The sequence below is a fragment of the Rhinopithecus bieti genome, unplaced genomic scaffold (genome assembly GCF_001698545.2).
Source record: "Rhinopithecus bieti isolate Rb0 unplaced genomic scaffold, ASM169854v2 scaffold_4600, whole genome shotgun sequence".
NCBI classification, from domain to species: Eukaryota; Metazoa; Chordata; class Mammalia; order Primates; family Cercopithecidae; genus Rhinopithecus; species Rhinopithecus bieti.
Genome location: NW_016804545.1, coordinates 996,102 through 1,010,599, shown reverse-complemented (window position 1 = coordinate 1,010,599; position 14,498 = coordinate 996,102). Strand labels below are relative to the sequence as shown.

The 14,498-nt window shown below is 33.4% G+C and overlaps 1 protein-coding gene across 8 annotated transcripts in view; it reads right to left on the bottom strand.

The window, feature by feature from the left end:
• PRKACB (protein kinase cAMP-activated catalytic subunit beta) overlaps positions 1-14,498 on the bottom strand; it is a 172,409-nt gene that overhangs the window by 21,936 nt on the left and 135,975 nt on the right. For all 8 annotated transcript variants that reach the window (XM_017869101.1, XM_017869098.1, XM_017869099.1 and 5 more), the window contains 2 exons: positions 11,811-11,933; positions 213-377 (listed from right to left, as the gene is read on the bottom strand). In XM_017869101.1, coding sequence (XP_017724590.1) covers positions 213-377; positions 11,811-11,933 — 288 coding nt within the window. The remainder of the gene's footprint in view (positions 1-212; positions 378-11,810; positions 11,934-14,498) is intronic.

The window sequence follows — 14,498 nt, the reverse complement described above, 5'->3', positions numbered from 1 at the left end:
AAAAAAAAAAAAAAAAAAAAAAAAAAAAAAAAAAAAATTCTAGGGGGAAACTCACTTTTAAGTTATGGGCTGTAAAGTACTTTAGATCCTGCACAAGATTAATTCAAAAGGTAAAAAAATTAAAACTATGTGTTAAGTTGAAAATATCTCCACCACATATAATTTAAACACCAACTTTAAAAAAGCTTTTAAATTAAAAAAGAAAATCTCACCTTCCTCTGGTAAATAGCAATCCAATCTGTCGTGGCAAACCACTTGTGAGTTTTTATATCACTGACACCATTCTTTAGATTTCCATATCTCTTGGTCAAATCCACCTGCAGCAGGTTCCGTAGAAGGTCCTTGAGATCTGAACTGAAGTGGGATGGGAATCGGACCTACACAAACACACCATTTGGTAAAACACACATTCTAAGACACATGATATTTCTGTTTTGATTTCATAAAGTCTTTTTTTTAAGGCAACAAGGCATTATATAAACAAAAATATGGAGCGATGACCTTCACATACTTTTAACTACACGTTACAGTCCCCACAGTGGTCATAAAGGAGAGAATTACTTGGGTGAATGAACTAACCCTGTTCTCTTAGGGCCTTGCTTTGGTCATGATGTCTTTAAGAACATGGAGTAGTCTCCAGAAAAATGTGCATACCTACAGAACTTTTGCAAAATATCAGAAGGTTCACCTATCTTTAAGAGCAATCTCTTTGGATCGTACATTACAAATCTGTGTCTCAAAGATATACAAATTTAACTTTGTAATATAAATAGAAGAACCAGCATATGAAGGAAATCAGTATGTACATTTTGAAAAGAGATCTATCAAAAGGAAGTCTAAAATGGTTGTAAAACCCACACTGCCTTTCACAGCATAGGAAAATTTTCATTTATCAGAGGTTGGCTTTTAAAATAATTCTCCTATTATGCAACAGTTTAAAATGATTTAGACTGGTTTAAAAGCATTTTCTACCTACTAACTTGTGAAGACTTTACAATTACTAGACTGACCTCTAGCCTTAAAACAACTGGAAACCCCAAATAAGTGAAGATTTTGGCAATCAATAAGGTTAAAGTAACATTTATAGGAAACCTAAGTCTATTTTTCATTTTGTTTTGTTTAAACACATTCTTCTCTTCTATACCAACCTAACTTCTGGTTCTTACTGTTTCATTGATATGGGTACTAAAAAAATTTAAATGGGTACTACCAAAGGATGAGAGAATAGCTGCATCTATGCCTCCTTATTCTTTTTTGTCATCACTACCACCTCCCCACTATCCTTTCCAACTTGTGTTCAATCCCTTCCACCACCCTTTTCCCTGTCATACACACATATGTATGCACACATGTATGTGTATACATATCTGGATTATTACAGCCTCAGCTACAAATTGATCATAGCACCTTTGTAGAAAACACTTTAAAGGGTTAAGACACCCATTCCTGAACTCTCTGCATTCTTTATTTTGTTTCTCTACAAGTGCTACCACTACAAGTGCTACCACTTCATAATTTACATAGTGCATCATTACATTACCTCAGTTGCTCTTTATAATACATTTACTTATTCAACTATTCTGTAGTATTTGTGCATATTTCTGTCTCCCCCAGGCTCTGAGCTTCTGAGGGAAGGTACTATGCCATTTTTATTCTCAGTATTTATTAGACTATTTCAAATACTGTAGTTCATCCATTTTACAATTATTTATTGAGTACCTACTATACACCAGGCACTATTCTAGGTGCTGGATATATAGCAGTGAGCAAAACCAGGCAAGTCTCTGATTTCATGGAACTTACATTCTAGTTGGATAGGACAAATTCAGTGAACATGGTATTAACTCCATTTTAAAGATGGAGAAACTAAGATTCAGCGATGTTACTGGGTATAGCTTCCCCAGTCATCAGGCCATAAAGTGGCACAATTGAGACTAGAAATCTAGTCATGATTTGTATCTTCATGAATTTTGCTCTTTATTACACTGTCTTCAAATATATAGATTCCTTAATTTATATTCTGACTTTCTAAAAGCTCAACATACTTGACAAACATTCTCATGTTCTTAAAGTAGAAGTTAAATCATCAGCATGCAAAGATAGGTTTTATAGTAAAGTTAAATTCAAAACCATAGCTTTTGACTGCCACTTTTGTGCTATTCTATAAGTAAATTCTCTCAAAATCTGGTCCTAGGACCCATGCACATCAGAATAAACTGGGAGACAAAAGGATAAAAATGTGGATTCCTGTGGCTTGCCTCAGATGATGGGGGCATTGGTCCTGAAAATCTGAGCTTTTATCACCATGGGATTCATATGTACATAAAAGCTTGAAAAGCACTATTCTCAACTCTGTTCACTACTTTATGCAGAGGTTTTATTTTCTATGCTAGTAAAAGATCACAGCATCATAAATGTAAATAATAACAATACAGTAAATTGAAATCATTATCATACCAGAGGAAAACTAACATTGTATCAAGCAACCAAAGACTATTTAAAGGGTTAATAGTTAATAAATGACCAGGATTTGGGCTCAACTCATACAAATTAGCAACTCAAACTCTCATTTTTTGCAAGGCCCTTTATTATCCTAGATTATGAGCAGTTTTATGTTCTAAAACAGTAAGGTATGTGAACTTCTACCTTCTCTAGTTTTATTCTTGACACAATGGTTTACTAGAAGCTAGGCATTATGCTAAACACTTTGTGTACTGGCTCATAAAATCCAAAACATAGGTATGATTATTATCCAAATGTTATAGGTAGGGGTGAAGCAATTGAGACCTACAGAAATTATTTTGCCTAAGATTACAGAGCTAATAAATAGTAAAGGTGTAATTCCAAACTGGGTACACTGACTGCAGGGTATATATTTTTAATTATCTATTCTCCTTCCATGATTCAATAACTTAAAATAGTCATTATCAGGAACCTTCTAAAAGACTGAAATTTTCATCTTAAAAATATTTTGCTGCACATTTCCTCATTTACCTAGATGAAGTAAGAACTAGAGAATAAGGGGTATTCAAAAGGCACACTGTCTACTTTAAAATAACATGACATTTTCCAGTGGGTATGTTAGCTCAGATTTTTCCAGTGATAAATCTAAACTTTATTTAGATTCCAAAGAAATAATTTATTTGAAGTACATCTATATTTGTTTAGGATTAAATTTGTGTGAACTGTTCAATGGTAATGTACCATTTGAACATAATGAACCATTTCATTATGTTCAAACGGCAGACAGTAATATACTACATATAAATTATCTTTGGAATTCAGGTAATATGCAATGGAATGCATGAAAAATAAAAGCATCTAAATAATGTAGTTCTTTGTTTTGGAATGCAAATAAAGTGATGGTCTTGACTGTGTGTGTGTGTGTGTGTGTGTGTGTGTGTGTGTGTGTGTGTGTGTCTTTAATCTTCAGAACAGTGATTCTCAAATGGGGAGTGATGGGAGGTCATGACCGCAGATATCAGAATGATTTGGGAACCTTTTCAAATTATAGACATATCCTCCTCACCTTCATATCACACCCTCTTCTCCAGAGATTCTCTGGAGAAGAAGAAGGTAGCCCACACTCTCATAGTAGTCCATGTTAATAATGGGAATCTGTCACATATTTAAAGTATTTTGGGGGAGAAATAATGAAAGTCATTGTGAAAGTATTTTTTCCCATGATTATTCTGAAATTTAACCTGAAATGTAATTTCCTTGTTGACTGAACTTTCCAAAGAGCCATGTTGATTTATCAAACTGGAATTAGTGAAGAACAGAAAATAACTTCAACAAAATTGTTTTAAATGCACAACTTTTATTTGTAATACATCAACCTCGAGACACTAAAGATTTCTATGATGGGAAGAGTGACTATCTAATTTTTCCTTTAAAACTATATCAAAAGGGTATTACTTTTATCATTATTATCAATTATAACTACTATAGAAAATGAAATCAGAATCTTCTAATATTGGAGCTAGAGGGTGCTTAGTTTAAGTCTAAACTCTCATTTTAAAGATAAGGAATCTGAGCTCCAGTGAGACTACCAACTCAGTTAGTGGAATTATTGGGAAAATAACTTAATCTTCCTGTCATATACCTATGAGCTTTTAGCCAGTCCAAGGTAAGGCAAATAATGTGAAAGTAAATGTAAAGAGCCAGATGTTGAAAAGAGAAAGACAGTCTAAAATCATTTAGCCATTAGGTCTGAGAGATAAGGTTATGGGAAACTGGCATCATTTAACATGGAAGTGTTTGTATAACATAAAATAGGTGTTTGTGATATGTATACCTCCCAAGGTGTTTTCTTCAATATTTTTTCTTCAATATTATTTATTGTTTAGGAATATTTTCCAACCATTAGAGACTATATTACTTCTGATTCTTCTAATTAAATTTTCTGGAGAATAAATCTAATTCCCCAGTGAGGTACAGACACACAAAACAAGCTCTCAACACATGGTGTTTATCAAAATCACTTGTGATACTTAAAAAAAATGTTTTGAATCCACAGAAGACCTCTTGAGTCAGTAACTCTCAGGAAAGACACCAAAGATAGAGTACATTTCATGAAAGCTTCATGAAGGCAGAGACCACAACTGACTTGCTGTATCCAGCATGTAGAACTGGTCTGGCACATACTATGAGCTTCATAAATACTTAATGAATGCATGAATTGAAATCTGACAAATATTCATTGAACCTCTACTATGTGTTATGCTTGTACTAAGCAAGTACTATGTGCTTACTAATATATCTCAGGAATTTGTGCTTGGATTATGTAAGTAAACAAAATAAAATGAAGATTTCTGCCTTCATGGAGTTTACATTCTAGTGAGGAAGACAATTAAAACTTAGCAACCGAGGGATCCTTTAACAATGTTATCCTATCTTCTTCATAAAACTTTGCATTGTAAGGTATTTGACTTTTACTCTGAAGAAAATGGGGAATCCTTGCAAGGTTTTGAAAAGAATAATAGGATAGGATTTAACATTTTTAAGGAACCACTCTAGTGACTCACTTAAGAGCAACAGCAGTGGATGTGGTAAGAAGTGGCTGAATTCTGTAAATTCTAAAGACAAAGTAAGAACGGTTTCCCTGTGCATTAGATATGAAGTGAGCACTCCAATGTGTCTTGGCCTGACTAACTGAAAGGGTGGAGTTGCCATCAGTTTAGATGGGGAAGGCTTCGTGAAGGGAGGTGGGTGGAGTGTAGGAAAGAGGACAAAAACTTGTCAGTTTTAGATAGGTTGAATTTGAGGTATCTATTAGATATCCAAGTGAAGATTTCAAGTTAGAAACGAGATACAAGAGTATGGAATTTGGGAAACATGTATGGACTGGAAAAATGAGTTTGAGAATTGTCCTGAGCATTTAAGTCATGAGACTGGATGAAACCACCCATTGAGGAAGTGCAGAGAAAGAAGAGAAGAGGATCAAGCCAAGGAGATTGAGAGGAATGATTAGTGATACAAAGTCACTGAAGTCAAGTGAAGGAATAACAAATGAATCACTGAACTAGATTCTTCTATTTCTTGTTTTGCCACAAACTACCTTTTGTCTTCGGGTAATTCTGAGTTTTGATTTACCTACATACACGACTAGAGAGTTAAACAAAATAAAAGTGAACATCTTTGCCATCTAAAAATTCTACCAAGCTATTTCTTTAGTAGAAAGAATTCCTGGGTTCCAATCCCAACTCCACTACATACATGCTCTGCAATCTAGGGAAAACTCTTAACTTTCTGAGTCTCAGTTTCCTCATTTATAAAACAATGAGAGTATATCTCATCTGGCAGGTATGAAAAGAAATTATGTAACTTACATGAAACTGCCTTGTATTATGCCTAGTATTTTGCAGACATTAATTCAGCACAGTTTTCATTTTTTAAGCCTTCCCATTAGAATACTACTTTAATGATCTGAAACTGAATTTTGAATTAAAGAAAGAACTTGGAAGACAGCCATATCTATCATTATTTTTACAGACACGCCAAGGACAGTCTGTGCTAGAAAAGTCATTGGGAAAGTGTAGGAAGTTCCTCCTTTCTTCTTGTCTCAGGCTTCACCTGTTAATTTATAGAACAAACACTTTCCTCTTTTCTTAAGGTCCTAAGTTTGATAAAGTGAGGGAGAAAATGTCTTACTATAACTTTGTTATATAAAGACACCATTGTCAATATGGCTGATATCCTAAACTACCATCAAATTACATTATATAATATGTTAAACGAACTATAAAACTCACTCTGAATTGAGCAAACTCAACAGAATATTTTTTCTGCTTTCAGCACTGATTATAAAGTCTTGCACATTTGAGTTTTAGGAATAACTATTATTTTCTAAAAGTTCAAGAGGAAGTTACAACCAAAAAGTAAATCCATTCATGTTGTTCATGGTATCCATACTGAGTGATTTAAAATCACTATCTGGTTTACTGACTTTTTTTTCTTTTAGAAATAAAATAAGGCCGACTGGGTTCTATGGCTCATGCCTGTAATCCCAGTAATTTGAGAGGCCAACACAGGTGGATCACTTGAGGTCAGGATTTCAAAACCAGCCTGGCCAACATAGTGAAACCCTGTCCCTACTAAAAACACAAAAATTAGCCTGAGGCAGGAGAATCACTTGAACACGGGAGGCAGAGGCTGCAGGGGGCCAAGACTTTGCCACTACAGTTCAGCCTGGGCAACAGAGCAAGATTCCATTTCAAAAAAGTAAAAAAATAAAAATAATAATAAGAAAAAGAAATAAAAGGAGGCCAAATCAAATTGGTTTACACTAAGCTTAATCACAGAAATGACAAAGTTGTTCTTTGAAAGAAGAGAAAAATCTTAGTGCTATTCTGCAGTTATTGGCAGGAGAAAGGATCATTTAACTAGTAACATTATCTTTTATGAATTGGGATAAAATTTATTATAGGCTTACATGACTCAAAAGAGTTTGTACACAGCCAAGAAGCAATAATCTATTAACTACTGGCTATAAGCATGTTGAGATAAATTTTAACAAATTATTTCTAAATTAGGCACAGTAAGTTCTCAAAATATCTGCAATCCCAGTAAAGAATTGATTGATCAAAAATGAACATATACATGAGACAATTTTTCAACAGGCATAATAACTTTTCATATACTAGGCATGTTATAGATATGGTGCCGAGTTCCACACTATCTCATAAGACCTGGGCATCTTTAATCAGCCTGGATTCTACATGTGAAAAGAAAGAGCTAAGACATTAAAAATATTTATAAATATTGGTATTGCATCTGTGGGCTCTCTAATCTGTTCCCTTACCTATGCAGAAACAGTGGTAGATATGAGTCTACAAGGTTGCAGAGGATTATGATCTACCCCATTCTCCCTCCCCCTGCTCTCACATAAGAAGCCAGTTTTGCGATTATTTGCTCATAGGACCAAAAGAGCTGTCACCAAAGAAGGTATTAATAAGAATTTTAAATAACCACAGTGAAGTTTTTAAAACTGGCCCTGGGTTTTACGAAAAGAGTAAAACTGCTTTTGTGTTTTATGAAAATGATTTTTGAGTACTTCTAAGTCTCTTTAACTATGGCCATAGCAAAGTAGTAAATGATATTGTAATTTCCCCAAAAGCATTAACAATAGTATCTTAGAAAAAGTATAGTGGAATATCTGCATATGTGTATGTTATTTAGGAAACAGAATGTGTGTAGAAAACAGTTAACATAGCAGGCCTGAGACTGCTACCCTCAGAAAGAACCGCTTACAAGTTTGGCCCTTGGGAGATGTATGGCAATTTGAATAGTACCAGTGCCCTTATACCAATATGAAACTTTCCCTAAAGGATTAGAGTGGCTCACTGTGCCTAGACTGTTGGTACAAACAACATAGTTTATTCTGAACATCTACTTTTGTTCTGGGAGCCTGGGATTTTGGCATGTGCTAGGCAGAGGGTGCATATGTGACCAACCCCCAGTGAAAATCTTGGGCATTGAGTATTTAAATGAGTATTGCTGGTAGATAAAATTTCACGCTTGTCAGAGTTTGTTGCTGAAGGAATTATGTGCACCTCTTGTGACTGCCCTGGGAGAGGACTCTTGAAAGCTTGTGCCCGGTGTCTTCTGGACTTTTGCTATCTTCACTTTGTACCCTTTTGTTGAAATAAATCTTAGCCTCAAGTACCACTGTATGCTGAATCTTGTTGAGTCCTCCTGGTGAATCACCAAACCTGGAGATGGTCTTAGGGACCCCTGAGACAGAAAGGAATAGCAATAGGGCTGATAATCAATTACTCTTCATGTAAATATTGAATTTCCCTTCAGGAAAAATTAACCAATTCTTTGATCATTCAGTATATGCTTATGTTTATGCTTCTATATTTTGCATAATGTCTCCTTATATAGTGTTACTCATTAAGCGTGGAACAATATTTATATTAGATATGTTGAAGCTAAGAATTTTTTTTTAATCACATAAGCCAAGGGCTCTAAAGTTATGGTTTCCATAGTAGCTGTTACTTGAGTACCTTACATGCAAGTATAATTTTTGACTGCAATATAAACTTTCTGTATTTACATAGGTAATGCAGCCAGATAGAGGTGCTATAGAGACCATAACTGATTCTTGTCATGGAGTAAATGACAATGAGGCATGAAATTTAAAGACTACATACAGAAACTCAGCATATGTATTGCTAGGATGAGGCATAGTTAATGCAGGAATCATAAGTCTTTTCTTTCAACTATGAATTTGTAGACTCAAACCCTAACATTGCATGAATAATTTGACATTTAAATACCACCTCCTCTGTTTTTTTAAAGGCAAAATATGTGTAGGAGAGAATCTAACAAGTTGATTGATCATCTTTGTGTGCATTTAAAATTACCAGCTTGAGTTAAAATATTGTAATAGAGAAAGTATTTTACAATCTAATGTTCATATATACGTACTTCAGTGAATTTATCACTTAATTAATACATTTAACTTTAACTTTGATAGGTCATTGATACCTATAATCTTTATAACATGACTTCAGAATGGAGGATATAATCAATATAAGATGTGGTTGCATAAAATAATATGCTTCTAAAATCAACAAAAACAATTCTGAATGAAAACCACATTCTTAAATGATATACCATTAAAACCATTAAAAGTTCAAATGCAAATATAAATATGAGGATCCACAAATATAAGACCAAATTGGATTTTAATAATTTGCAAAATTTAAAAAACTAGTTAGTTTCCAATTTGGCTTTTAGCTACTAACCAGAGAGACAATAATATTTTTGCAATGGGAATAGAGACACATTCTAGTTTGAATCTGAGTGTTGAAACAGATCATTTATTGGGAAATGGTTAATACAATCTAACTTCACATAATACAGCACCTTTTAATGGCAAAAATTCCGCTTTCATGAATTCTACTTTAGATGAGTAAAGGGAGTAAGAGATAGGGATAATTTTATGTCCCATATGGGGAAAGATAATCTGGTACTTTTAGCTAAAAAACAGAAGTACACCAAATATCCTGTCACATTTCTAAATAAATGATGGGGAAAACAGAATATTGTGATATAATACAGTTTTATGTTGTTATTCTTATAAGGTGGCTACGATTTAGACTGTTATGATTTTAGAATATATGCTGATTATTAGATACAAAATTTTAAAGTTTGATATAAAATGAATATATATTCATGAACAGCTGAATATAAATTTTAACTAATAGAGAATGATTGGCAAATTGAGGCCAATGCATAAAGATGAAGATACATTAATTTTAACTAAAGCAGCTTTTCTTAATAAATGTAAATTTAGTTATGACAGTATCCTTGTTAGAAAACTGCATTTCTTATATGAAGTTAAGCATAAATAAAAGCAATATACTAAAGATTCAAGAACTTTATAATTACTGTCAGTTAAATTATTTGAAACAATTATTATATTTACATTCTTAGTTTTTGTATTAGTAAAATATTCTTCTTCCATTTGTGATTTTAATGTATTTTGGTTCTCTCATCATTCTTCATATGACCTTTAGTCCTCTTGAGAGTCTACACTTCTCAAATTCTTCAAAAATAAATCACTGCCTTGTCTGTTAATTTTCCTCAAAGTTTTGTTTTGTTCATATCAAAAGTTCTGCTGGGGGAAAACAATTACAAAGATAAGAAATCTGAAGCCAGAGATCTACAAATGTAACAAAAACAGCAGTGATATTAATACTTGTTTAAATAAGTACTGCATTCTGCTTTTCTGTATTGCCTTTATCAGTGCACAGTGTTCAACATCTAGCCTGGTTTATTTATCTGTAAGAGGTATTTATTTTTTTACCTTTGACATAGTTGGGGTATAAATTCTTTAGTCAGTCACCTAATTTGTGAATACTGATAATACATAAAACTTTCTACATAAAACGTGGCAAAATACAAGGGAAAATCTTGTGATCCAGGCAGACTGCATATGTACTCTGAGATAGGGAACAATACTGTGCTGAAATGTATATTCTAGGTGATTGGATAGACTAATTCTATTGGCAAGTGTCTTGTTCCTACAGCCCAGCTGTGCAGCATCTATGATTTAAATTTGAGTGTTGGCAAAAAAGATAAATTACCACATTATTGACATTCAGGGTACCTTGAGAATAGTTAACAATGGAAACTGTAAGTTGATAGATGTCAAGGGTAAGCTTTCACACTAAATGTAGAGCTTGAATATGGCTGAGATACAAAGAAATAAAGACTTTCCCTCGATCTCTTCCAGATTCTTCAGATTGATTAGGCTTATCTCTGCCTAAGAAGGTCACAAAATACAAAACAAACAAATAAAAAATAAAACAAAAAAACCTCAACTATATAACACCTCAGGCTAACGTGGTATCAAGATTGATGCTCTATTTCCTGATCATATTCTAAACGGGACTATGTGGGAAAGAAAAGACAAAGTAGTACGACATGTAGAAATAGAAAGAAGGGAAAATAAGCAAAATACCCCTTCCCATATATTTTGTCATTAATGTATAGAAGGTCTCCTCTGGGAATGTTTAAAAGCCTATTCTTTTGCTGCATGATAGGAAATCCAAGCTCATTTCTATTGAATTGAATATGGTCTTTTTTAAAAAAGATCTGAGGTCTCAGTTAAGGCAAGCGCAAATGATTGACCCTAAACAAAATACTCTTGAAAGCAAAATTAGAGGTTATAAGTGCAAAAGAAGGAAGGTTTAGAAAGAAATTTACAAAATGTAAAATACTACAACATAGTAAGTCTACTCATGTTCATGAAAATTAATGTTATTTCCGTGTTTGCTAAAACCAATGACAATTATAATCACAATCTATATGAACAATTCTGTTAAAGTCAGTTCTATAAATTTCCATCTTAAAAAGGCTTATTCATTTTGTATTTACTTTTACATCCACTTTTATAGTATTGTACATAATTAAAACAAGAAGTCTCTCCTGAAAATGGAAGGGCATATAAAACAGCCCCAAAAACTTTTCTCCATGAAGATAGACATATGAAATAATAAACCATTTTTATTTATTTGAAGGAATATTGAGAATTATGGCTATGATCCTGTTCTTTGTGATAAAAATACTAAATACAGACATTGCTTTACTGTTTTGTTAATTTCTTTATAAAACTGCCCTTTTATTCTTAAGAAACTGAAATGATTCATTTCTTATGCTATTAAGAGCAGCAACTGTAGATTTTTCTGTATTTTTCTCAATGTAGAATAATAATTATGACACAATATAGTTTCAATGCATGAAGCTTAAAATTCATGTACAGTAATAAGAGAGGAATAATAAAATATTTTACTTACCTTTCCAGAAACAATCTTTTCATAAATCTGAATTGGTTGGTCTGCAAAGAATGGGGGATAGCCAGCTGCCATTTCATAGATTAGCACTCCTAATGCCCACCAATCCACTGCCTTATTGTAGCCCTGAGATAAACCAACACCAATGTCAACTGTTATTTAAGTTACTCAGAAGAGAATGAAATCAAAGATAATTTCAAAATGATCTGGAAGCATATAAAAAATTTTTTAAAGCAATTGCTGAGCAGCTCTTCAGGACAGAATTTAAAAATGAACCAAATGTATCAGGTCAGATTTAAATTAAACAAAGGAGAGGATTTCCAGATATTGAAATTGGATATTAGGAAAGATTATTAAATCTTCTTCCTAAAATGATTAAGAATATTATAGACAATGAAATTTTCTTTATTTCACTGGTATAAGTTAGTTCTTCCTCAATAACAGGAAGGCAGTTAGACCACATTACTTCTTAAGGCCCATTCTAGGTCCATAATCTTATGAATCAGATTTTCCACAGCATGCCCAGAAAGATTGAAAGTTTTCAAAGAAAATAATGGAAACTGGACTACATAGTAAATAGTGAAGTTGACTTCAAAATACTCTATATTTTTGGAGTTAGGAGGGTGAATGTGCTAGGGATAATCCCATCTGCTTCATAGGATTTTGTGAAAGCAAAAAGTTTAATGTAGAATTCAATTAATGTAAATATTTAAGTATACTTTACTTCTGCTATCTACTGTTTTGCTTCCTATCTCTAAAAGGTATGTTTTGTGAGGACTGTATCAAATGAAAGGGAGTAATGTATATAAAAAGTGCTTTGCAAACCAAATGTAAAAATCTAAGGTTATGTTTGTGTTTTTTTTCATATTAAGCTTACTAAAATTAAAATCTGGAAGTATTTATAAGAAAATAAATAAGAATAACAGGATAATATAGTTTATTAACTATGATCAGTATCAACTGGCACAAGAGATTTTTTAACAACCCCAACAACCTGGTCATGAAGAGAAATAAGCTGATTTCTACCCAGATCTATTGTTCCGCCCTCAGAGGTACCCTCTACCATCACGACTCTCCACATTCCACCCTTCTGTCAAAATTTTAGCTTTACAAACTACTTAGTTTTCAAAATTCTAGCAAAAATATAATACTATAATGCTATAGAGATTTTCTTTATCTCTTTTTTCTTTCCTGATACTGTATATATCTTCTTAAGGGAAGGAGTGGTATAATAGGAATAGCACTTTGTTTTCTAATAGAAATAGGCATTAACTCGCTTTAACTTTTTGATTTATATGTTTAAATTGTGTGCTAATGTTTATAGTAAATGTGTCAGACACAAGTTAATACCCAAGGTATAGAAATCAAAACACATCAATAAGAAAAATGTTAAATTACAATAGACAAATGGGCAAAGGAAATGAACTAATAATTTACAGACACACAAAGAAATACCAAATGGCTATTAACCATTTGAAAAACAAATCAAAAACATGAGAATTAAAACAATGAGATACAATTTATTACCTATTAAATTAGTCAATATTTTAAAAATGGGTATACCCAGTGATAGTGTTATGAAATAGGCACTATAATACACTAATGGTAGAAGTGTAAAATGGCATAATAACTTTGGAAAGCAATTTGGCAATATATATCAAAAGCCTTAAAAATGTCCCTACTCCTTGACCTAGTAGTTTTACTTCTGGGAATATATGCTAAGGAAATAATGTAAAATACAGAAAAAGCTTTATGTATAAGGATGCTTATCATAGTTATTTATAATAATAAAAAACAAAAACCAAAAATAAAACCTGAACACCCAACAATAGAAGAGTGGCTAAATACTCTATGGTACATTTGCAAACAAGCCATTAGAATGATGTTTGTGTGCTTGTTATAACAAAAGTGAAAAAAGTCAGAGACAAGACTATATACATTTACTATGATTTCAACTATGACAACCCAGAAGTAAGGCCACACACCTATGACCACCTGATCTTTGACAAAGCTGACAAAACCAAGCAATGGGGAAAAGATTCCCTATTCAATAAATGGTGCTGGGATAAGTGGCTAGCCATATGCAGAAGACTGAAGATAGACCCCTTCCTTATACCATATACAAAAATCAGCTCAAGATTGATTAAAGACTTAAATGCAAAACCCCAAAGTATAAAAACCTTGGAAGATAACCTAGGCAATGCCATTCTGGACATAGGAATGGACAAAGGTTTCATGACAAAGACACCAAAAGCAATTCCAACAACAGCAAACACTGTCAAGTGGGATCTAATTAAACTGAAGAGATTCTGCACAGCAAAAGAAACTATCAACGGTAAACAGAGAACCTACAGAATGGGAGAAAATATTTGCAAACTATGCACCTGCCAAAGGTCTAATATCCAGCATCTATGAGGATCTTAAACAAATTTACAAGAAACAAACCACCCCATTAGGCCGGGCGCAGTGGCTCAAGCCTGTAATCCCAGCACTTTGGGAGGCCGAGATGGGCGGATCACGAGGTCAGGAGATCGAGACCATCCTGGCTAACACGGTGAAACCCTGTCTCTACTAAAAAATACAAAAAACTAGCCGGGCGAGGTGGCAGGCGCCGGTAGTCCCAGCTACTCGGGAGGCTGAGGCAGGAGAATGGCGTAAACCCGGGAGGCGGAGCTTGCAGTGAGCTGAGAT